This window comes from Urocampus carinirostris, chromosome 1 (assembly GCF_059441175.1).
Source record: "Urocampus carinirostris isolate Australia breed hairy pipefish chromosome 1, RoL_Ucar_1.0, whole genome shotgun sequence".
NCBI classification, from domain to species: Eukaryota; Metazoa; Chordata; class Actinopteri; order Syngnathiformes; family Syngnathidae; genus Urocampus; species Urocampus carinirostris.
The window spans coordinates 28437126-28463687 of NC_142349.1; the positions used below are offsets into that span (position 1 = coordinate 28437126).

The 26562-nt window shown below is 39.9% G+C and overlaps 1 protein-coding gene and 1 pseudogene across 1 annotated transcript; both read left to right on the forward strand.

The window, feature by feature from the left end:
• Positions 1-28: 28 nt before the first annotated feature.
• Positions 29-14621, forward strand: adsl (adenylosuccinate lyase). Its single transcript, XM_088333450.1, has 12 exons — positions 29-283; positions 2102-2305; positions 4536-4580; positions 4727-4806; positions 4881-5052; positions 7912-7958; positions 9434-9524; positions 9627-9696; positions 9789-9936; positions 13437-13617; positions 13711-13887; positions 13974-14621. Exons 1-12 carry the CDS (start codon positions 140-142, stop codon positions 14058-14060), a joined length of 1446 nt encoding a protein of 481 aa, XP_088189576.1. The 5' UTR covers positions 29-139; the 3' UTR covers positions 14061-14621.
• A 112-nt stretch (positions 14622-14733) lies between these two features.
• On the forward strand, positions 14734-14871 carry LOC148374191 (U2 spliceosomal RNA; annotated as a pseudogene).
• The last annotated feature ends 11691 nt before the right edge of the window (positions 14872-26562 follow it).

A 26562-nucleotide genomic window follows, 5' to 3' on the forward strand; every position in this document is an offset into this window, starting at 1 on the left:
CGAATCACATGCTGTACCGCGCGTCAAAGTGTCGCAAAATTTCACGAAACTCGTGAAAGGTACTAAGCCGCTACTTGGCCAGTGCGCTAGAAGGATTCTTTGAAAATTCCCAAGCTAGCACAATCCTTATTTGAGAAAGATGTCAGAAACTGACGAATTCAACAAATATCGTTCACCACTGGTGTCGAGATATGCTAGCAAGGAAATGGCTTACAACTTCAGCGACAGAAAGAAGTTCACTACCTGGAGAAAGCTGTGGATCTTTCTTGCTAAGGCTGAAAAGGTTTGCATTTTTCTCAATGACAAGCTAATGTTGCCATCATTTTATCTTGTTTATACGTACGAATGTATTGACCTTAACGAAGGCATATCAAATAACCTTCCCTAAAAATAGACAAAACGACCCCTTCACCATATGAGTTCTACTGACAGAGTACACTCTTCGCTTCTTTAAGACCTACAACATACTAGAATTTATACTTGATTTAATTTGAATGTCGCTGTTTTAACCCAAACGTATTATTATTAATAATGAATAATTCAGCAAATAAATACCTGACTACATCTAAATTCTAATTAAATGCGCCAATGCAATCTCACATAATTGTGGTACAATATTGGTAATCATCTCAAAAGTAAATAAGCATGTAATCTATTCCCGCTAAGTACGTAAATTATTTAAAATGTAAGTCATGTTGTATGGGTAGTTTATGCTATAATGACATTGGCATCATACCATTGCAATTGATCGTGTCAAAAATTACGGATTTATTCATACAAAACACTCAAATGCACTGCTATGCACGAAATCATAAAAAGAAGGTTCATCCAAAAAGATACGTTTGAGGTAATTATTTGAACTGAAATTCATTTTGAACCAAAGTTGATAGGGTTACAAGATCAGTCTTTGTGTCAGTTTTGTGTGATCTATTTCTGAATTGGAGAACCACTCACTGTTGATGTTTTGAAATTATGTGCCCACTGTTTAATGTATTTAGTAAATGTATTGTATTGTGTTATCATAATCTTAGAATTAAGTGTGATTGCTTTATCATAGTCAAGACATGGTGATGTTAAATGGTAATCACATGCTCATACATGCATCTTCTCACATGACCTTAGAGCTGGATACAGTCCATATTTGCACTTTGGAAGACATTCCTTTGTTTTAGTTTCCTCATGTTGAGATAAAAAGTTTTTAAAGGCTAAAACGTGACGATAACGGTAGACGAGAGTTTGAAATTACTTCTGTTTAAACGAGCTCAGCGTTGTCAATCTATTAGAGATTACTTAGTTAGTCGTGAGGACCTGGAAACTTCATGATCTTTAAATGTGTTCAGGGGTGGAGGGACCTGTTAAGTCATTTCACAAAAATGTCACATGCCGTCTGCAGAAAGAACAGATAATCAAATTATTAGGTTCTTAAACAGTAGTGTAATTGGAGTCACATCGTCTTCCGCTTTTAAGCAAGCACAGAAAATAGGGTTGGACATTCGAAGACCTTTCAAGTATTGTGAATCTTAAAAGAAATTTAATAATCATTGAAATGAAGTGTGCATTTCTCTGGTTAAAAAAATCTTTATCGTCCACAATAAATTATACAAAACAAATACAACGGCTTAGTGGCAGATCGTAAAAGCAGAACAGAGTTCTTAAGACTCAGTGACACTTTCACGTTAAATTGTAGAACCAACCATGTGATTGGTTTTGTTTGTATTTGTCAAATTCCATGAACTCCAGATGATTCCAGTTTTTCTTTACTAAGTAAAAAAAGCACCTACAAACATTTTAACAAATATGTCATTCCTCTCAAAATGGTTATTTTTTTTAATCTTTTATGCTTTTCACTCTAGTTTATTTACTGTATTGTGTTAGACACATCCCTTATGCACCCACTCTAGACATAGTTAGGTTTATGGATTAAAATATAAGATATCGAAGCATGCAGTCCACCTGCATCAATACCAGCAACAAGATATTTCATTGCTTGGTTTCTTTGACAATTAATCCATTAAACCATTAACATGGTATATGAATTCAATGTTTCAGTTCATTTTAATCCAATCTTCATTTTTTTTGCTTTGTTTGCTCCTCTCTTCAGGTTTTGGGTCTGCCTATCACAGACGAGCAGATTGTGGAGATGGAGAGCCATACAGAGGACATCGACTTCGCCATGGCAGCTGAGGAGGAACGTAAACTCAGGCATGACGTGATGGCGCACGTCCATACATTTGCTTACTGCTGTCCCACAGCAGCACCCATTATACACCTTGGAGCAACATCCTGTTATGTGGGTGATAATACGGTAATGACCACCAAGCTCCAAAATTGTGTTATTCAAATAAAGAAAAATAATATACAATGGAACCTCGGTTCTCGACCATAATCTGTTCCAGAACCCTGTTCGAAAACCGATTTGGTCGATCACGGAAAATCGTTTTTCCCATTAAAAGTAATGTAAAACCATTTTAATCCGTTTCAACACCCTGATTGTTTAGCAAGAACGTAAACATGAAGCTCACCCAGGCTAATCGTACGTTCGCCTTAGCGTAATCTTCCGTACGAAAGATTACGCTAACATGAACGTGTAAAAATAAAAAAAGGATTATGAATAGGATTTCTTACCTTTGTAGTGGACGGTGGGGAGAGAAAAACCAACAAAAGTTTTTCAACCTCTTCCAAAACTTGCTGCAGTTGCCTGCTTATAGCGCTAACTTCCTTCGCCGCATCACTCGATTTCACAGCCTCCTTATTCTTTACTGTCGTACTGATAGTAGATTTAGCCATGCTGTATTCACTAGCAAGATCGGAAATTCCTACACCTCTTTCATATTTAGCTATTATGTCTTTCTTAAAGGCAATAGTTGGACGAACAACTTGTTTTTTTTTTTTTCACCTGTCCTGCGTGCACCGACCTTCTTCGGAGGCATAATTAGGGGCTAAAACACCCGTACGCCGCTCAGCACCCTAGCGTACCGGCGTTCGAACTCCAATTTTTTGACCGAACAGCGAAGCAAGAAATTCGCGAAATTTTTGGTCGCACGCCGATTTGTCCGAACTGAGAGGCGTTCGAAAACCGAGGTTCCACTGTACAATAGTACCTCTTTGTCCAAGCACCTCTAAACAAGAGAATTTGGGTGTACAAGAATTTTGCTCGGTATATGGAGGAAATCCAGTTCACGCTTATCCACTGTGCGCATGTAACTACAGGTAAAAAAAAAAAGAAATAGTCTTGTGAATATTTTTGTGTACTTTCATTTAAAGTTTCAGTCGCTTTAATTTTAAGTGAATTGTTGGTGCTTGCGTATCAACAGTATCTCGATTTCATACTTGTCAACCTGCCCAAATTGCTCCCCTCCTTAATGTTTGCAAATCCTCTTCATTAAGCGATACTAAACCTTACAAACACAACATGGCACCTATTACCAGCAAGAATGACTATGTAGAGAACAGCATCAATATCGGCAGCCTACAACGACATTATCATGTGCTACCTGTGACAGAGACGATCCGGCCTAGAGCTGAAATGATCAAGACCGAGATGAGGTCTTTTTAACTACTGTATTTCCTTCCATATGCAACAGTTATACGGCGTACACAATGTGAAATGATGAAATAACGTATCAGAAGTTGACAGGTATGCGATCTGAAAAAGCTGAGGTCAATCATGGACAATCCATCGCATCCACTACACAGCATTATCTCCAGACAGAAGAGCAGTTTCAGCGACAGACTGCTGTCACTGTCTTGTACTACGGACAGACTGAAGAGATCTTTTCTTCCTCATGCCATGAGGCTCTTTAACTTCACCCGGCAGAGTAAAGGCCCACATTAAACCACACCACCTACATTGGATATTACCGAATCTTACTGCAATATGTATTCTGTGTAGCACTATTTAGTTACTCTATATAACACGCTACAGTGGGCATTTGCACGTCACACTGGGTATTTGTATATTGTATTCTTTTGTCTTTATTATTGTACTGTTCTCAGCTCAGGGATGCTGCTGGAAATGTGAATTTCCCTTCGGGGATGAATAAAGTATCTATCAATCAATCAATCTCAGTGTTTCCTGCTTACATCATGAAGACAGTCATTCATTTTTATGAAAAATATGCACTTTTACTTTTTCTACGCATATTTTTTAAATTAAGTGCTTAAAAATGACAATCTATTTATTTACTTTTATTCTGAATGTCTCTAATCCGATTTGCTGAAATGGTCTATTTGAAAACAAATATCCAATAGAATATAACATGTACGTGTCTGCAAGTATATTTATTGAGAAAAAATAGGATTGGTGTCAGATTTCAGACTTTGTAATCAGTCAATCCTTTTTTCTCTTGGTCTGGCCCCTATTCCAATTTTTTAACCCCATGTGGTATGCGACCCGAAGTTTGCCCACCTCTGATCTATATGTCGGGAAATAGCCACAATTTAAATAAGAACGTGCATTGTCTTCCTTAAAGTGAATGACAACAGGTTCCCCCTGAGACTCTGTCATATTCTCATGTTTTGTTCCTCCTCCTCAGGATCTTATTATGCTGCGTGACGGATTTGACATTCTCCTACCCAAGGTGAGGCTCAGCTGTATAGCCACAAATGTAAACTCATTCATCCGGGAATGTAAGTAAGGTTAATCATTCGGAAATGGCGGGTCTCAGATGTTTCCAAGTGTTTTTGTGGTACTGTTACATTTTTGTCGTTTCTCTGATTTTGACAGTTAGCAAGAGTGATTGACAGACTCTCCAATTTTGCAGAAAAGTATTCTGACCTCCCCACGCTAGGTTTCACACACTACCAGTAAGTCTATTTGTTGTTTTTTTCCGCCGCTTTGGTTTCCTTCCCTGCGTCACGGTGGCTTATCCGACCTGCAGGCCGGCCCAATTGACCACGGTGGGGAAGCGAGCGTGCCTGTGGTTGCAGGACTTAGTCATGGACATACGAAATCTGCAGCGAGCCCGAGATGACCTGCGTTTCCGTGGGGTCAAAGGGACTACTGGCACCCAGGCCAGTTTCCTGCAGCTTTTCCAAGGAGATCACAACAAGGTCAGAGTCCATTTGAATCATGGAAGTCTAAACCACGTCTCGGAGGCCCTTTGTGAGCTCACAACCACATTTTTAGTGGCCTGTTTGCCGTTTACTGTAAATTAATTTAACATAGCTATAAAAAAAACTGTGATGGACAAAGGTGATTCAGATTTAGATTCAAAAATAATTTCTTCTAATTGATTGTGCCGGGGTACATTTTGTAAACATACGTTTTTTTGGGTCTCTGTGTGGTCCCAAAGAAGGGGTCAGGAACATTTCCTTGCAAGCCAGATATCGCTCTTTACATGAGTACATCTAGCTTAGAGATAAATTAGGCGCTTTAGTAATCTTTTCTGTGACTTTCAAATTATCGTGTATGTCAAGCCAAAGTAACACAACAAGCCAAATCTTTGGTCCAAAATAGGGCAAATGTGCAACTACAATTTATACTCACTGTGTTACACTAATAGATCCCGTTTTTGGCTGTATGTCTCTAAGGAATTCTTCATATGATAACTTATTAACAATCTATTTCAGTTGGCACTGTATGATGAAAACCCACAGAACAAACTGTAAACACCCAAAACGCCATCAAAGAGTGGTAGGAGTGGGCGGATCCCTCGACACATAGAACACTCTCCTAAATACATCCGTATCCTTCTCATTTGCAGTATTTTGTGACAATTTTACTAAAAGAACTCTGCTCACACCTTGTTAGGAAACCTATAATTGACAACACAAATGAGTGTTAAAAAAAGTAACTGTAGGAGAGAAACAAATTTCAAGTACAAAACTCAATTCCAATGAAGTTGGGAAAGTGTGTTAATTGCAAATAAAAATTGATCCAAGTAAATTGCAAATTCTTTTCAACCCATATTTAAATGAATGCACAGCAAAGACAACATATTTATTGTCTTCACTCATAAACTTTATTGTTTTGGGAGAAAATCATCAACTCTGTAATTTGATGACAGCAACACGTGCCAAAATAGTTGGGACAGGTGTCAATAACTACTCAGAAAGTGGATGAATGGAAATCAACCAACTATTTGCAGGTGAACAGATGAATTAGCAACAGGTGAGAGTTGTTACTGGGTATAAAAAAGGGAGACCCGAACAAGCTAAGTCATTCACATGCAAGGATGGGGCGAGGTTCACCTCTTTGTGAACAACTGCGTGAGCAAATTGTTGAACAGTTTAAAAACAACATTCCTCAAAGTACAATTGCAAGGAATTTAGGGATATCATCATCTACAGTCCATAATATTGTGAAAAGGTTCAGGGAATCTGGAGAAATCACTGTGCGTAAACGGCATGGCCGTAAACCATTATTGAATGCCCGTGACCTCCGAGCCCTCAAGCGGTACTGCATTAAGAACCGACATCAATGTGTAAAGGACATCACCACATGGGCTCAGGAACACTTTGGAAAACCACTGTCAGTCAATACAGTTCGACGCTATATCCGTAAGTGTGGGTTAAAACTTTATGTTGCAAAGCGTAAGCCATTCATCAACAACATCCAGAAACGCCGCAGGGTTCTCTGGGCCCGAGCCCATCTAAAATGGACTGATACAAAGTGGAAAAGTGTTCTGTGGTCTGATGAGTCAGTTTTCCAAATTGTGTTTGGAAATTGTGGACGTCGTGTCCTCCGGTCCAAAGAAGAACAGAACCACCCAGACTGTTATGCACGCAAAGTGCAAAAGCCAGCATCTGTGATGGTATGGGGGTGCATGAGTGGCCAAGGAATGGGTAACCTGCACATCTGTGAAGGCACCATTAATGCAGAAAAGTACATTCAGGTTTTGGAACAAAGTATGTTGCCATCCAAACAGAATCTTTACCATGGGCGCCCTTGCTTCTTCCAGCAGGATAATGCCAAGCCACACACTGCACGTCTCACGACAGCGTGGCTTCGTAGTAAGAGGGTGCGGGTGCTTGACTGGCCTGCCTGCAGTCCTGACCTGTCTCCCATTGAAAATGTGTGGCGCATTATAAAGCGCAGAATAAGACAAAGGAGACCCCGGACTGTTGAACAGCTGAAGCTGTACATAAAGCAAGAATGGGAAAGGATTCCACTATCAACGATTCAACAACTAGTCTCCTCACTTCCTAAACGTTTATTGAGTGTTATTAAAAGGAAAGGTGATGTAACACAATGGTGAAGAAGCCCCTTTCCCAACTACTTTGGCACTTGTTGCAATTATAAAATTCTAGGTTTATCATTATTTGCTTATGGAAATAAAGTTTATGAGTTTGAACATGGATAATCTTGTCTTTGTGGTGTATTCATTTAAATATGGGTTAGAAAAGGTTTGCAAGTCATTCTATTCTAATTTTACTGACATTTTAAACTTTTTCCCAACTTCAATGGAATTGACTTTTGTAGTATATTTGGTGATATGGGAAAAGGTTCTGGCATTATTATTCTTTAAAAGATTTAAACAAATCATAAAACATCACACCGTGAAATAAAATATGTTGAAGAATTACCTTTTGTCGGGAGAATGGGTTTGATGGTATTGTCAAATCTTGTCTTAAAATGATATGGCTCTCAATAAAGAAATAAAAAAAAACTTATTGCTTCACTGGGTCTTTTAATCAAAAAGGTTCCCGACCCCTGTCCTAAAGTGTTAGCTTATCACGGTTTGCTTTTGTTTTGGCCCTGAATACATAAAAAGTTTTGATTGATGTAAAATGCATGGTTCTACTTTGGAGCAAATACAGCCATTGAAAATATATATATAACCTTTCACATAAAGCAATTTATTACATCCGTTTGAATTTATACCGAATATAATTCTTTTATGTGAGCAAGAATTGTAAAAATGAATTATAAACTCTGCGAATGTAAGCTTTTCATTTTTTTTTTATCAGGTGGAAGAGCTTGACAGACTGGTGACTGAAATGGCTGGCTTTAAAAGGTAAATTGGGGATTGACTTCATTATGTGCATTTGGACATTAAAGTGGATCTCGGTTTTATTTATTTTTTTATCAGCATCAAATGACTTATTAGACTCATATTTATGGTCAGGATATGGTCAAATTGTCCTACTAAAATTAAACATATTGTAATAGTTAAATAGAAGAACATTGACTTGTCTTTATTGGCATTGATATCAACATTGTGTAACATGAGACGCAACGAGTTTAGATATGGCACTCCAGGGTAAAAAAAAATAAAGACTTTGAAGAGGATAAATAGGCAAAAACAAAATAGTTACAACGTAGTGCTTGGAAAAACTGGCTTAAGTAAAAAAAATCCCATACAATAAGTGTAATAACATTTACCAGCTGTAATTAAAAATAAAACTATATAATTCACTAGGTATATTATAAAAATAAAATATTAATAACAAAATAATCCAATAGAGCAGTGTCTTTTAAATGGTTCAAACAACCTGGATCAAGTTATTTCTGTATTAACTACTCTTTCACAAAAACAAAATTGACCTGGTTACCTTGTACACTACTTATTTACATTATTATTTATCTGTGAGATAATAACAAAATATTGGCCCCACTCTTAAATGTGCAATATCTTGATGGGACATTGGGTATTATTCAGTGCTTCTTATTTGTAAAAAAAAAAACCATTTATCTATTTAGAAAAAAAACAATATTAATTTGAAAAATTAGCAAACATGTATGAATGACCAGATAAATTAGTATTTTTTTAAATACTCAAAGGTTGATAACTTTTAAATGAATTTTACACGACCAGAGGTTCACCTAAAGTGAGTTGACATGATTGTCTGCCATCTTGCTGCTAACACAATTTGTGAATGGCTCAGCAAAAAAACGTGAAGGAAAAATGCTCTGCTTTGGTCACTTTGAGTCTCAGTACAGCAGTTCGTATATCGCTCTAAACTTGTCCATTACCAAATTCAATATCTAATATCACTACGTTTACTGCTCACCTTGCACAATGTCTGACAATTTCCTTTTTTCTGCACTATGATGTCTATGATTGCACCAATGCATATGCTGACTATTTTTTTGCACTATGATGACTTTGCACCAAATGCAATATTGCACAACCTTTACGATACCAACGGTATCACGACAACACTGTATGTAACATCCCACATGCCGACATTTCTTGTGTAAATACCATGTAAATTATAACTATAGCCTTATCCCCCTTGTTTTATAACCTTATCTTCTCTGTTCCTTTATCTTCTTGGCTCATACCTCACTGTGAATGTATAAAACTGGAGTGTCATGCCCAATTTCGTTGTCACAATATGTTAACCCATTTTGTAACAATGACAATAAACGTATATTCTATTCTATACTATTCTAAATATTCCAATCAGAATATTAATGTTACATTAATACAGACAAGCAAGTCTTGGATGTTGAAACTGTCACGTTAATGACGTGTGTGCTATTCAGAGCCTACCTGGTGACTGGACAGACTTACAGCCGAAAAGTGGACATTGACTCTCTTTCCAGTCTGGCCAGTTTAGGAGCTACTGTTCATAAGGTAATGTGCACGTTTGGGGAAATGCTTCCCTCTAGTGCCCAAAATGACATTAATAAGCAAAACTGTTAGCCCAAGTGTTAAAGTATGTAATTTTTTCCACAGATATGTACTGACATCCGCTTATTGGCTAACTTGAAGGAGATTGAGGAGCCTTTTGAGAAAGAACAAATTGGTACCTATGTGTTAAACATACACAATCCGATTCAAGTGTTTGCATATGTTTTACAACCCTAATCACAAATTCCACTACCATCTTCCATGCAGGTTCGAGTGCCATGCCATACAAGAGGAACCCCATGCGGGCCGAACGCTGTTGCAGCCTGGCCCGCCACTTGGTGGCGCTGATGGCTGACCCATTGCAGACGGCTTCGGTGCAGTGGCTGGAGCGCACGCTGGATGATAGCGCTAACAGGTCAGCTGAGCTTCTACATTACCTGTAATAACTGAATCAAAGGCAAGATCTTAGGCCCGGGCCTGAACCTGGCCCGAAATTCGTCTCAGGCCTAAAATGTCAATCACTAGTTCGGGCTCAGGCTGGGCCGGCCTTCTCTCTCGCTGACTTTAAAAAAAATTATCTGCTCGTCATGTGTTCTGTGCTTCCTTTTCTTTGTGGAAGGTTTGCGCTGCGCCACATGCACGCTCGTCGGCGCTCACCAGCACTGACGCGGAGGGCCGAGTCGGCCAAAATCACTTTCTTCCTCCTCCATCCTCCTCACAGATAAAATATGAAAAACGACATTTCCTTTGGGCTCGGTCCCTTAGATCAAGTTAATTGGTCGGGCTCAGGCTAGGCCGGGCTTCAATAGCCGCGGATCGGGCTGGATAATTTTAGGCCCAAACTTACCTCTAAACTGAATTAAAGATCCAGGCTTTCTGTTTTCAGATGGGCCGGATCAGTAAAAGAATGTCAACTCAATATTTTTAGCATACCGTTTTTCTACCAGTATTATGCTTTATCATTCAGCCTACTTCAGTAGCCTACCCTACACATGATCATAATTGATGACAAGGGACCTATTTACAAAAAATGGGGGGAAAACTGATTATCATGTTTGGCATTGAGTGTGTGAACGGTTTTATTTTACCAGTCAATTGAATGCAGTTTTACACCAGAACCAACTCACCACAGGATATAAACTCTAAAAAGATAATTGCCTTAATTGTCCTATTAGTTTGGAATTAATACAAATAAATTCAGAATAAAAGTTTTAGCAGTGCTTGAGCAATACGATTAGACTACAAACTACTATGATGGGCCTGCTAAAGCTGAGAGTATATTTTTTACTGCCCTTTTGCTGCCAAACATAGCTTTTTTTCAATCCATTATTGATTTTAAAAATCATAACTTTTTATAGACATGACCTAGAGCAGGGGCCTCCAACCCTTTTCAAACTGGGGGGTTATTTTTTGTGACTAGTTTGATATCCATTTCTAAAATAACAATATTATTATTATGTTGTTACTATATTTTCACCAGGTTCATTTGTATGAGTAGAGTTAAATAGACTCAGTCGACCACTAAAAAAAATAATTTTACTAGAAAATCACAATGACCCAGCACTGGTGACCTATTTTCAGAATAGGTCTGTGGGCACCTTAGCTGTCCTCAGAAATTCATGGCGAGCTGAATTAAATCATCTAACGGACTGGGACTATTTTTAGGATCATTTATTTCTCTGTTCCATTCATTGGCATTGATATGAAATGATATATGAGCCATCACTTCACGGGTATCGTAATCGACAGGCATTCAGCATAGCACGGTTTTGACTTCTATCTTGAGACGCTCAGACATTTTAAGCTCTAGCAGGCCACATTTAAAACGTGGTCTACGAGTTTGACAAATTTAATATATACATATGTGTTTTAAAATACTTGTAGGTTGAGAAATTTGCATCTAGTCAAGTCAAGTCATGTTTATTTGTATAGCCCTTAATCACAAAGAGTCTCAAAGGGCTGCACAGATCAAAGACTATTTTAAACTATTATTACAGACTATTATGACACCATCCCCTGATATTCTCATCTCATCTCATTAGCTACACCGCTTATCCTCAGTAGGGTCGCGGGGGTGCTGGAGCCCATCCCAGCAATCATCGGGCAGTGGGCAGGGAACACCCTGAACTGGTTGCCGGCCAATCTCAGGGCACACGGGGACAGACAACTCACTCGCTCAATCACACCTGATATTGAAGACATAAAATATAGGTTATTCATATGCTATAGAATAGAAGTGTGTTTTAAGCTTAGATTTAAACATTTCCACTGAGGTTGCAGATCGAATCTCAGGGGGAAGAGCATTCCACAGCACTCGAATTGTACATATCATGAGCCTCACCTACAGAAAGCTGACATTATAGTCCGCCATGTTGCTGCTACAAGTACTCTAAAAAAACCAAAAACCTCATGAAAGGCTGCGCAAAGAAATGATAAGAAAAATGGTGCTGTTTGGTTCTTGCTCTCGTTTGAATTTGCACAACACCATACAGCGACATTCCATGGTCGAAAAATACACTCTGTCCCTTTAAGAATTAACAGCCACTAAAAGTTGCATTCTTTAAAAGAGCTATACGGATTTTGCAACAGTATTTGCTGCTGCCTTCTCCTGGCTGGTGTCATCATTGCAACTTCAGCTCATGATGAGTGTCCAAGTATGTGCATTCCTTAGACACACTCGAATAAACTCCTCATTTTTCAACTTATATGCAGTCAAAAATAAAGTATAAGGTTCTTAGAAGTTGGTTGGGCATTGATAGATAGATAGATACTTTATTCATCCCCGAAGGGAAATTCACATTTCCAGCAGCATCCCTTCGCTGAGAACAGTACAATAATAAAGCCAAAAGAATGCAATATACAAATACCCAGTGTGACGTGCAAATGCCTACTGTAGCGTGTTATATAGAGTAACTAAATAGTGCTACACAGAATACATATTGCAGTAAGATTCGGTAATATCCAATGTAGGTGGTGTGGTTTAATGTGGGCCTTTACTCTGCCGGGTGGAGTTAAAGAGCCTCATGGCATGAGGAAGAAAAGATCTCTTCAGTCTGTCCGTAGTACAAGACAGTGACAGCAGTCTGTCGCTGAAACTGCTCTTCTGTCTGGAGATAATGCTGTGTAGTGGATGCGATGGATTGTCCATGATTGACCTCAGCTTTTTCAGTGCTCGTCTCTCAGCTACTGTTGTTAGGCTGTCCAGCTCTTTGCCCACAACAGAGCTCGCTTTCCTAGCCAGTTTATTGAGACGAGAGGCATCCTTCTTCTTGACGCTGCCTCCCCAACACGCTGCCGCATAGAAGAGGGTGCTTGCCACTACTGTCTCGTAGAATATTTTCAGGAGCTTTTTGCAGATGTTGAAGGAGGCCAGCCTTCTGAGGAAGTAAAGTCGGCTTTGCCCTTTCCTACATAGAGCTTCTGTGTTGGCAGACCAGTCCAGTTTGTTGTCCAGCTGCACACCCAGGTATTTGTAGGTCTGGACAAATTCTACACATTCTCCCTTGATGGTTACAGGAACCGGGTGAGTTCTGGTTCTCCTGAAGTCCACCACCATCTCTCTGGTCTTGGTGGTGTTTAGGTGCAGGTGGTTTGCGTCGCTCCATCGGACACATATTAACACATATTTAATTGCAGAGAACACAAGACATTTTTTGTCTTTGGAAAATTAGGAATTATGGGTTCTCAAGGGCTAGCGAAAAACATAAATCTATAAATTCTAACTAGCTTAGAGTAAATAAGTATACATAATACTTGTAAATTTATTGATACCACATTTGAGCCCTTTTTTAATTACTTTTTTCAAACGGTCCATCTTTTCCGTCAATTTCATGAATCAAGGGTGGTCAAGCGAAATTTTGTCAAACATAGTTAGCTTCAACTCTAATGATCTTTAACTTGTTTCATCACATCTAGGAGGATCTCCCTGCCGGAGTCTTTTCTCACTGCTGACATCATCCTCAGCACGCTACAGAACATCACGGAGGGTCTGGTGGTCTACCCCAAAGTAATTGAAAGACACATCCGCCATGAACTGCCCTTCATGGCCACAGAGAACATTATCATGGCCATGGTGAAAGCCGGAGGCAACAGACAGGTACCCCAGCGCTTCTCTGTGACACTACTGAAACATCATTAAACTTGCTAGAAAGACCAATTCAGATTATGCTATCTGGGTTTGGCTTCACAGGACTGTCATGAGAAGATCCGTGTCCTGTCTCAGGAGGCAGCCGCTGTGGTCAAACAAGAGGGTGGTGATAATGACCTGCTTTCTCGAGTAAAGGCCGACCCGTATTTTTCTCCCATTTTGGGACAACTGGATGCCATACTGGACCCTAAAACCTTTATCGGCCGTGCTCCTCAGCAGGTAAACTACAGCAAACGAAGTGAATTCAGTGTTGGCAAGACTGGATTAGAACAATTGTCAGTGTTAAATTCACTGTTGTCCTTTAGGCGGCCAGATTCCTGACAGAAGAGGTACGCCCTCTACTGGAGCCTTACAACTCCAAAATGGATGTTAAGATTGAACTTGAGCTCTAACAAAAAGTGACTTCATGGTGAAGTCGTATCTTAAGATCATCTACATGTCTGATAAGCAATATTTTATGTTTTACAGTGCTACTCGAAAGTCAAAAATCTTTGACAGTTTTGATTCCAGCTCTATTTTTCAAGAAGTAATGAATTAAGAATAATTTAATACGTGAACCCGAGATGATCTGCGTTTCCGTGGGGTCAAAGGGACCATTGGCACCCAAGCCAGTTTCCTGCTGCTTTTCCAAGGAGATCACAACAACAAGAGCTGGACAGAAATGGCTGGCTTTAAAAGGTAAATTGGGGATTGACTTCATGATGTGCATTTGGACATTTAAGTGGCTCCCGCCTTCAATTTTTTTTTATCAGTATCACATGACTTATTTGACTGATATTTATGATCAGGATATGGTGAAACAGTCCTTCTAAATTTAAACGTTTTGTAATGGTCTGCAGTTTGCAATAATCTGTGGTCTGTACAGCCCTTTGAGACTCCTTGTGATAAAGGGCATCACAAATAAACATGACTTGACTGTATTGCTATCAAAGTAAAGAGATGTTTGAATTTTCCCCTCTTGTCATCTGTCATCTATGTGACACAAAACCTCTGGGTTGCAGCATCCCAAAAGATGCCATACCGTAAATGCGAATAGCCTTTTGGTGACTTTGATGTGCTAGGTCCTTAGCTTGGCCCTTTTGTGTACTTTCTATGAAGTCACCATCTTTGATTTTTGCATTTCGGAGATGGAATATGAGCTTGCTCTGTCCACTCCACGCATCGGCCCGGTATTGCTGTACCTCCGGGAACGGTGCATTCGCAATGATCGCAGCATGGCTTTAGGACTAGGACCTTAGCTTGGCCTTTTGGCTGAGAGTAAGTGTCCCGGCTCCTAGGCTTTGTAGCGTATTATGAACTGACCGATAACGGATAATGGATAATGAATAACGAAGATAGATCAATAACCCTTAAAAACCCCAAAACCCCCCATCCCTAACTTACTGACCGATAACGGATAATGAATAATGAATAACGAAGATAGATAAATAACCCTTAAAAACCCCAAAAACCCCATCCCTAACTTACTGCTTCATTAAGATGACGATATTGGAGTGGCTATACTCCTTCCCACAATGCTCCATTCCTCTCCTCATTCAGTTCAGAATATTGTATGTTTCGTACAGACTAGTCACTGCGAGTTAGTTCAAAGATGCTGATATGGGATTGGCTATACTCCTTCCCACAATGCTCCATTCCTCTCCTCGTTCAGTTCAGAATATTATGTGTTTCGTACAGACTGGTTTCTGGCGCGTTAGTTCAAAGATGCCGATATGGGAGTGGCTATACTCCTTCCCACAATGCCCCATTCCTCTCCTCGTTCAGTTCAGAATATTGTGTGTTTTGTACAGACTGGTCAGTGCGAGTTAGTTCAAAGATGCCGATATGGGATTGGCTATACTCCTTCCCACAATGCTCCATTCCTCTCCTCGTTCAGTTCAGAATATTGTGTTTCGTAAAGACTGGTCTCTGCGAGTTAGTTCAATATTGTATTATTTTGTTCTATATCTATTAGCAATTGGTGCCAATGCTTGCAGTGATGGTAAGGTCTCCTAAGGGCATGAAAATCCGTGCAATTGGAAGAATAAGAATGTGCGTGTGTGTCATATATTCACCCAATCAGTGATTTATTTGGTTATGTTAATGTGTTTATCTTCGGTACTGGGGTTTGGAAAACATTGGCTTGTCACCGTAGGTTTCTATCCCCTCTGTATGCCAATTTTATTTTATGATACCCGCCTCATAATGGATTAATGTTGTATGCCGGGGGTTATTTGATTTCTTCAAGCTTTTACAAGATGCTGTCAGTTTTAATATTACTCAGTGGTGGTGAACACTTATTTATTTCCCCTCAAAAGAATGCCATATACCGTATACAATATGTTAAGTTCACTTTAAAAACCTGTGCATATTTAGCGGTGTGCCCTGCTTCATTTCCAAAGTGAACTTTCTGGGCTCTGTCTCATGTGACCTTAATGAAAACTGAAGATAATTTCTAGAAACACAGACTGTGTATCAAACAATCTAGTTTTGAACAGAAGCCTTTACTGTACTACTTAGTCTATATGTTGTGATACAATTTAACAAAAAACATTTATTAGATAGAATTTAGGCCATCATTTTGAATAAGGGGGAAACACTTTTTGTAGTTTATTCTACCAAATTATTTGATTGGATTTAATAGACAAAATAATTTCAACATAACTGACGCTCATACATGGTTTTGTCTTTCTCCCCATTGCAAAGAAAAAAAAAGATAATACTGTAAACACTTGCGATATGCAATAATCACATTTTAACAATATACTCAATATTCATGAAGACTGGGGTAGTGTGAGGAGGGTAACGAGGACAGCAGAGAAAATAATCGGGACTACACTTCCCTCCATTCAGGACATTGGCCAGAAGCGCTGCCTATCCCATGCTAAGAACATTATCGGGGACCCCTCTCACCCCCATCATGGACTGTTCACTCTGCTAGCCTCTGGGAAGAGGTACTGCAGTGTGCGGTGCAGGACCACCAGGTTCCGCAGTAGTCTAGTCCCCCTGGCCATTAGACTGTTAAATGGTCAATCTAACATATAGTTAACCTAAATCTAAAAGGCTGCTAATCTGACTTTTTGCACTACTGGCAGTTCTTTATAGCTTGCCACTCCTTGCACATTTGCTCTCTGCACTATTGTACTTACAGCGTTATTGTTACAGTGTTAATGTTACTGTTTACCTGACTTGTTAACCTGACTGCCCATTTTGCACATTCGGTTAGCTACTCCTCTTGCACTATCGGCACTATGGTAAAATACTATACGTAGCCATAATACAATACAACTTTTACTTATATCTGTACATTGAAGGAAACTGTGCGGGTCAGATGTATCGACATTTCGTTCTGTATACACGTGTACTAGAATGACAATAAAGTAGATCTGAATCTGAATCTGAATTCAACCTCCCCCAAACATACAAGCATCTGAAATACAGAAACTTAGTTTATTATTATTAGTTTATTTTTTTAATTTTCTTTTACACTTTAAATGATTATATTATGCTCCTGAGTCCCTTGTCGAGACAAATATTGGAGAAAAGTATTTCCAAATCATATACAGAGCAAAACTGTACAGATCTTTCAAGTACATCGATGTTGCCAAGTCCGTTTTGGAGGAGAGGGGGTTGAAGAAAATCTGACTTGGGATTGAACGTAAGTCTTTTGTTACTGTTACTGGTGATGGGTTGTTGCGATTTTTCTAGTAAATTTGATTTCTAACTGACATGATTTTTTAGCGGTTGGTTCAATTTCTAATAATTGCACCCTTGTAATGACAGTAATGACATTAGTTGGTATTTTATGGTCCGTGCAGCCCTTTGAGACTCCTTGTGATAAAGGGTTGAATACATAAACATGACTTGAGAGACTGTTGCTATGGACACGTTCTGACCGATGTTTACTGTACTGCACCTGTTCAACTCACCTGCAGATATTATTGGATATTAGCCTGTGTTATCACTTGCCTGACTTCCATCTGCCGTGCCAGTCACTGTTCTGTTGTTCACAAAGCTCTTCCTTGACTTGACACGTTACTCTGAGGTTTTAATTTTCTTATTTGCAAAGCATCTTTTCACTCCCAGTGAAGTTTTTTCACGAGTTTCATCTTGGGAAATATATTGTCAACCAAGAGCTCTCCGAATACAAAGAACAATATTGATATTTACAGTGAAGGGACTTCGTAAGAGTACAGTACTGACAGATTCCATCCTAGGGTCTTACTATAAACCAGATCTCACTGTTCTTTGGCCCATGAGATTAATAAACTTTTTAATGTCTTTGCACGCTTTAGACCAATTTGTTGATCTATCCAACTCGCAGAAACGAATGAATGATGGAATGCACTGAGACGGCAGAGTTTGGCATTTGTAAATTCGTCACTATTTCCAAATAGGCTGTTGGCGCCAGCAACAGTCCTGTACCTACTGTACTAACGGAACTCTACTGGGCAGTAATTCCCATGACCACACGAGGGGACTGTTTAAACGTTAGTCACTTGGTGAGAGTCATCAATAGAATATTTGCCTCTCAAGTTAATACATTAATTTTCAGGTACACTATGATACTACAATTTTAAATAGAAAAATCTATTGAGTTATACTTTTTCAAAACAAAGCCCATTTCATGTGTCAATTTGATACATTAATGATACATTTTCTGCAGAATATGAAATCACATCATGATTCGTGCACAGCAAAATAATACCAGGAAATGTCTGTTCTTGGTCTTTGTCCCTTCCATCTGTCAGCTGGTCGGACAATAGATGAAGGGGAACCGCAAAGGAAAAAAATGTTTCCGTAATGCGAACATCTGCATAATAGAAATGCAGGCCGAATATATAATTGATTTCCCCTTGGGAGTTCTTAGAATATATCTACAATCAAAGTAGCTGGAACAATAGTGTACAGACATTTTCAATACAGACCTGCAGGCTTAATACAATGTGTGCAAGTACTTATAGTGAAATCCTTAGGTAGGGACATTTGGTAAGGCTTTATTAGATCCCACAATAGTTAAAGGAGCAATCTCATTTTTGTAGCAGTTTCACAGTAAACTATAGAACGGAATTGATTACATTTTATCTTAAAAGTACTTTTGGTAGAGTTGATTTATGAAAACCTTGACTCTCCAAGACAAAAGAGCTTTCTGTGGTGTATCCGAATGTGGATGGAAATTTCCCAAATTCAAAAATTTAGCTTTTTTTTCTCTTAAAAATTGCTTTATTTGTAAATGAGCCCCGTTTGATTGACAGTAACTGTATCGGTATATTGCGAACATAGCTGAGAAAACAAACGCACAGTGAAGAGTCTCCACTGTACAAAAATGCACGCAAACGTTTTCACAAGATGGAAGGGGCCTGGTTGGAGTACAAGACTGTGCTGTAATTCTCATACATTGTGACGAATTGGCATAGTAAAATTCTGAAACTCTCCCAAAAATGAATTTGCTTGGGGCTTAGGCAGAGGTCTATCTTAAAGGAAGAAAACTTAGCCCTCACTGCTCAACTCTTTCCTTCCAGCATTCTTTCACATACTCTGTTCTGCGTGCTGACTGGAGGGGGCCTTTGACAAGCGGGCCGGGCACAGCCTGCAGTTTGATGGGAATTTCTCAGAAGCCATTAGCTACTAGTCACAGCATCTATTGAAAGCTTTTATTGTTATACATAGCAAACACTCTCAAATGCAACCATGCAACAAGCTACTTTTATTTTAAAACATCTCTCGCAACCAGGAGTTCATTTCCGGGGTTGTAAAGAAGTAAAGCAAAGTAAAATGAATGAGCTTTCCATATGGCTGACAAGCTGTTAAAATGACATAATGTTCTTAAATTAAATTATACAGCAAGGCTTTAGGGCTAGGACCTTAGCTTGGCCTTTTGGCTGAGAGTAGGTGTCCCGGCTCCTAGGCTTTGTAGCGTATTATGAACTGACAGATAACGGATAATGGATAATGAATAACGAAGATAGAACAATAACCCTTAAAAACCCTAAAACCCTCTTAAATTATACAGCAACTATTAGAGAGGAATTCCGAGGGAGTGTGTTGGTGCCAGAACACCCCAAACCCCGCTGTTTTTCTATTGAGTCTGAAAGCACCCCCCCCCCCCCCCCCCGATGAAATAAAGAAAACTCATTAAATCACTGGTAGTGATGTGCAAGATCTCAAAGGCCCTTGATGAAAATGTCAGTGAAAGGTCCGAGTCCTTTGTTGTCATGTTTTATGTGACATTTTCCTTGTTTCTTTTGACTAGGACTCAGAAATTAGCTAGTAACAGAGTTTATAATGTAATCTGGTCTAACTCCTGCAAAAGTAAGGACTCCTTTCAAGCGGCAGAGGACAGCCCTGACAAGCACTCTCGCCTACCTGTTTGCACCTTTCGCCGTAATTCAACAAGTCTTATCGTTGCACAGGCAAATCCTGCACATTCCACCTGCAGAGGCCACTTCATCTGCAAGAAAGCTGCCTCTGCCAAATTTCCTAAGCTTAGAAAGGATAAGGAGGTCGGAGTTGGAGATCATGATTAGGGGGTGGAGTTGTGAGAGAGTAGAATAGAAACAGAATTGTCCAGAAGTGAAAGCGGGAGATGGAGGGACAGATTAGGGAGGCATTCAGAAGCAGCTGACATATGAAGCAAGTCCAAGGGTGATGACGGACAGAGCAAAAGGAGTTTAGAGGAGGAAAAAGATGAGTGGGCACCAGCAGCCGTGATCTCACCCTGCTTAGCAGAGGCGACTTCCAGAAAGATGCCTTTTTTCTGAAAAATACCAAGCCCACCGCATTCCATCTAGCCACACAAAGGCTCATGCTAGACTTTGCTGATCAGTCAAGGGTTAATTACATAAGTAAGAAGACCACTGCAAATGGAGACTGTAAGACATGTTATGTTATGAGGCAATGAAGCCAGTCTAGCCATCTAAAGATTCCTTTATGGCACTTATGAGTAACAGACTGTCATGATAGTGCCAAACGGCTACAGGTCAATCTACTATCCTATGGGGATGAGTAATTCTATTGTAGCTGTGTTTGGGTGTATGAAAAGCTTGCAATGGCAGTCTGGCACTTGCAACGTCAGTTGCAACCGCACGATTGCTTGTCATTTTCAGAAGATCACAACAGCAACCTTCAAGGGACCATCCCAGCAAAAAAATGCACTGTGCCCAGCTCTCGCACCAAAAATTTAATTAGGTGCTTGGATGAGAGTCAGTTTCACATATAAGCAAAATTCAATGGCCATTTCTGTGCTAGCCCCTGCTCACAGCTTAATTCAATCTAAAAAAATGGATTGCAGCCACAGGAGTGGAGGTCCTATACACCTGGTCAGAGCCGAAAAAAAAAAAGTATGCACTGTACTATAATGGATCGCGGCCACGATAGTGCAGTTCACCTGCAAAAACGGCACGATTCAGCTGCCCAGCCAGACAGATATAAGATGTGCAGGCCTCCGTTCTCACCTACAATCAATCGGAGGAAATGAATCATGGGCAGAATGGCAATTCAGCAGCCTTGCTCACAAAATTGTAAGGCGTACCAGCCCCGGTTCACGGAAATAGATGGCCTGGGATAATGGATTAGGGCTGTCAGGGTCTAGGTCATTTTTAACAGGCCAGAACTGCAAACTTAAGCGGCCGGACCTGACAAAAATACACTGTGCCAAACCAGATGCGACAGGGAAAAGTTAACCTGGTTTCACCTGGCCAATACCCCCAAAGTTGTTTGGCTTAGTCCCCACCAAAAAAACTGGGCTACTGGCCCCTGCTAACATCAAAAGGCAACTGGGGATTATTGATCGTGGTTGCACAAGCACAGGTCATGTTCGGTGGGCCAGATGCCCAAACTTCGACAGCCAGGCCCTACAAAAAATGCATAGCGCTGGCCTCCTCTCACCACCAAAGACACCCAGGGGTAAGGATTTGCAGCCGCAATACTTCAGGTCATTTTAGGCGTTTGGACAAAAATGATCTGCGCTGGCCCTGGCATACGGTTGAGGATCATTTGCGGCGGAGAGAACTGCAGGCTTCAGCAACCTGGTCTGAAAAAACTGAGCTGTGCTGGTCCCGCTTGTAGCAAAAGTCGATGGGCAAGAAATGAATTGGGTGCATGAGTGGAAATCATTTTCGGCAGGCAAAATATGCAAACTTCAGCAGCCCGGTCCGACAAAACTGTGCCGTGCCAATCCCACGCTTGAACAAAATTTCTATCTGAGAAAACGGATCACGGCACACAGCTGCGGGTCATTTTTGGTGGACAGAACGGAAATATTCAACGGCAGGCATGGCCTGAAAAAACCTGAGCTGGCCCCTAGCTTGAAAAAAAAAGTCAAGAGTTTATCTGAGAGCATCGAAGGTCTGCATGTTCTCAAGGAATGAGCCGATGGAGGCTGCGGTCGTGACTTGAATCCAGGAGATGGCGGCAGAGAGTAAAATCTTTCAAATTCCGGACAGCACTTTTGATTATTTTATTACATGTTTATCCAGTAGTGCAACATCTAGTCTTGTTGTAAACAATGTTCACTACATTGTTATCAATGACAATAAAGAACATTATAATCCTCGAAATCAGCTGACCTGCCCAACAAATAGTATGCTGTGTCGCTCCTCATTTGCAGCAATAGGCTGTCGTGGATCATCAATAGCAGCTGCAAGAGTGCAGGTCATTTTCCCAGACCAGAACAATCGAAAACATATATTTAAAAAGACCAAATTAAACTATGATTATTATTAGTATTATCACTCTTATCATTGTCAGTCCTGAGACTGCAAACACAACCGGCAGGTAAAAACATCAATATTTTTTAGTGGGTTCATTCTACTATGTGCCAGTACCCTACCATACATCATCCTAAAGTATGCAGGAAGGAAGACCAAACCAACTCTGAGCACCCAGTTCGGGTTCCCAGACGAGAATGGAGAGCCAGCGCTCTTCCTACTTTGGCCACCACCCAACATTCTCCCCTCACATGGTAGTCTTGGTTAGAGTGGTGTGTGACCATCGTAGAATAGACTATTGTTGATCATGTAGGGAAAGGCAAAGGAAGACAGAGGGGTCAGGGCGGTGGGAGAGTGAAGTTCTGGCAGGGGTAAAGCCAGCGCTTTGACCAGCTGGTCAAAAAAGCGAGTGGACAATGAAGTTCGGCCTGTATCCACCCACTCTTCATCCCTTGGGCTATTTCATTGTACTTTTGACACTTTAGTCTGCAGGGGTTCTGAACGGCACCAGGACAGTCTACAGGGAAGTTTTCATAGAAACACAATCCAATTATATTATATCCAAGAATAGCATAATAATCTTGCATTCACAAAATATATTTAGACATTAAACAGTGAGGAATGATTCTCTAAATAATAACAGCTGCCTTTTTTGTTTTTGCTTTTTTGAGAACCTGGCGACATGTTCTCAAATGATGCTGGACCCTCAGAGAATTGGATTCGTTGGAGTCCTTTCAGAAAGAGAAATTACTCGATACATCTAAATTTTAACAGCATATAACATTAATAGAAAATAAACTAAAACTGCCTTTCAAAGTGATGCCATTTTCTCAATGGGTGCTTCTGCTCGTGGGAGACAATGTTATATCCATCCATCCATTCATTATCTGCACTGCTTATCCTCAGTAAGGTCGCGGGGGTGCTGGAGCCCATCTCAGCTGTCTTTGGGCAGTGGGCAAGGGACATCCTGAACTGGTTGCCGGCCAGTCGCAGGGCACACAGGGTCAGTCAACTCAGTCGTTCATTCGCACCTAGGGACAATTTAGCCCGGCTAATTAACCTGACATGCATGTTTTTGGAATGTGGGAGAAAACTGGAGTGCCCGGAGGAAACCCAAAGAAGCACTAGGAGAAAATGCAAACTCCACGCAAGAGGTTCGATCTTATGACATCAGAACTGTGCCGCACACGCGCTAACCACTGCCCCGCCGTGCTGCCCAAAATGTTATATCATCTTTCTCTATTAAGGCCCAAAATAATGCTTCCATATTCCCTTGTTGCTATTCATAATTACGGTATACAATTGGAAAAGGTTTCAGGTTTCAGCTTTTGAAAAGCTGCCCCTTGAAGAATTTAAGGAATTCCCATCACTACGACCTTATTTGAGTGAGAGAAGCCACCCGATAACTGCAGTTAACTGCTAAATTTTGCAAACACGTAACACAACAACATACAAGTGGGGACACACAGATGACAGGCACAAAGTGCAAGATGAGTGAAATGAATGATAACAATCCCTCTTTTAATGCTTTTGTCTTTTTCTTTTCTTGGCTTTTTTTTCTCAACCTAACACCTTTCTGCTTTCCATCATACCTAACTCACTCATTCACGCTCATACTTGTCAACCTGTGCGGTTTTGCCGCACAAAGTACGTCCATTATGCATTTTAAGACGTGTACGACGTACGAGAAAATCTGTACGGAAAAACGCAAATTTGTCAATTCTGGGTACCATCCGGTATACACCGACGATCACAAAACGGCAAATCAATCAAGTCAAACGAGTTGGCCGCGGAAGCCTCTATCTCGGTATCGTTTTTTTTTTTTGTTGCAAAAGAGGCGAGCGGTTTGATGTAGTCCGTCTCTTTTTAGAGAACCGGCTTTTCGGCTCCACTCATTAAAGAGAGTCGGCTCTCAAACGGCTCACTTGCTTTGATGCATTATATTACGAATTATTATGTTGTATAAAGAAGTTAAGAAAAAAAGGAAGTATGAAATGAGAAAATGAAAAAAGACAGGTTTGTGGTTATCCCTTAAATTAGTATGTTACCAACAATGATTTAATGCAGAAAATAAATTCATAATTTGAATAAGAAAATGTATTATTCTACTTTATTATATTTGCATGTATTTTTTCCTTCTACAGTGAACGTCCAAGCTACTTCATTTTTGAACTTTTTTAATAATAAACCTCGTTCATGTCGAGCAACTCAGGATCTCACAACAAAATGCTAATTAACAATATATATGATTTAACGAAACACATGTACAATATAACATGTTTACATAAATAAACACGTTTGAATAAAAATATGGTGTAAGATTATTTTGTATTTTGTAAGGGAAAATCCGACAGTTTGTAAGGGCATGGAGCCCTGGAAGGGCACGCTGTTCTGTCTTAATTTTACAGCTACAGAAAAGGAGGTGGTGGTAGGCCAAACCAACTTCAAATTTGGGAGGGGAGAATTCTCCTAGATGATAAAACTCACCTCATCAGCTACGATGTTGCACTGAATGAGGCCAAAAACTAGAAAATGAATGTACGAGTACGGTTAGATAGTGCGAGGCCCAACATCAACCTTGACATGAGCCGGCCTTCCCGATTATCTACTCTGATATTGCACAGAAATCTCCAAGACCCTATAAATGCAGACCTGGATTTGTTTTCTTTAATTTTTCATCTTTTTATAAACAGAATATAATTGGATGCAATATTTAATAGCATTTGGTTTAAAGTGTCTACCTCTCTAAGGCTAAATATTTCATATATAGTACATTGTTGAGCTGTTTTCCAGGATAGCACTTTTGTTTCTAATTTATTAGCCGTGAATTTGAGGTGAGAGCGTGAAAAGCTGATGTGTAATGACAAAAGTAAAGCATGTGTGTTTGTTAAGGTGTCACTGACATGCACAAACGGGCATTCGGTGATGCCAGAACGTCTGCCCGTGACCTCTTCAAAATGCACGAAATTGTTTTTTTTTTTATTTTCCTTTATTTACTTTGTTTATCTTCTTACGGCCATGTCAATGGTTTTACAGTAAGATAATTAAGATATCTTGTATGGATTTAAGGACTAGATAGGTATTTCTACTTACTCCTAGTCAATTTGAACATGTAAACTGTGCTGACCGTTTATCTTTTGTTGATCTTTTGTATACCCTTTTATTTTCCCTTTGGTGCTGTGTTCATTCACACGATAATGTTCAATAAACTAGTAAACATAGACTACACAAATACAGTTCATAAAATTGCACTTGAATTTTGTGTGTGCTTTTTTTTTTTAAGTAAATTATTAAAACGTTTTCTAATATCAATAGTGTGTCATGATTACCGATTTGATTCACCTGTGCCCGCTCATTTGGCGCCAACCGCCGCGGGTTCTGATTGACTCCCTGTCACTATTTGAACCCAGCCCTGTCTATCTCGTTGTCAGTCCGTCTGCAAACCTCTGTGTATACTAGGCAAGCCTTTTTCGACCCTGACTCCCACCTGTCCTGTTTTTGTTCCCGTCTGTCTCCGGCTACGACCTGTTTTGATCCGGACCACGTCTACTCTCCCGTCCCGGCTTATGACCTCTTTTTGTCCCCGACTACGTCTACTTTTTTTTTTACTTGAGTAGTTATTGAATTTCAGTCTATTTTTTGCTCGATAACAATATCAAGTTTGATGGATGATAATTAATAGGTTAATTACATTGATACGAATGAAATCTTTATCACACACAGTGCATGGCATGCTAGCGGCTTCATGGTCAACTCAACGTGCATAAGGATTAATGGGAACTGAAACAATGTTAGTGTTTTAATTTTAATACACTGCTGTTAGGTCACTTAGTTGTCAGTGAGAAAAGTTTGTAAGTTACTGTGGCAGCTATACTTGCACTTTCTTTGAGTGTATCACTGCGCCCTCGTTCGCAAATGACAAAAAAAAAAACCAAGCGAAAGTGGCTTTTCGTATTTAAAGTAAAACTTGTAAATTATTGTGTCTTCTATATACCATTATCTCTCATCTATTCATCCATTATCTGCGTTGCTTATCCTCACTAGGATCACAGGACCATTATCTCTCATAAATCTGAATCTATTTCTATGTGTAGTTGATACGGGGCTTCTGACTTCCTCACAGATAGCCAACATTTTGCATCCACCCTTTCAAGGTTGGCGTCGTTGGACACCTCGATGCCATGAATATAACTGCATATAATGCTGA

Bases quoted from the DNA above. Each gene is read 5' to 3' on its own strand.
- adsl (XM_088333450.1), top strand. From the start codon at position 140: ATGTCAGAAACTGACGAATTCAACAAATATCGTTCACCACTGGTGTCG. The intron at 284-2,101 runs GTTTGCATTTTT...TCCTCTCTTCAG, and splicing joins TTCTTGCTAAGGCTGAAAAG to GTTTTGGGTCTGCCTATCAC. The intron at 4,807-4,880 runs GTAAGTCTATTT...TCCGACCTGCAG, and splicing joins CTAGGTTTCACACACTACCA to GCCGGCCCAATTGACCACGG.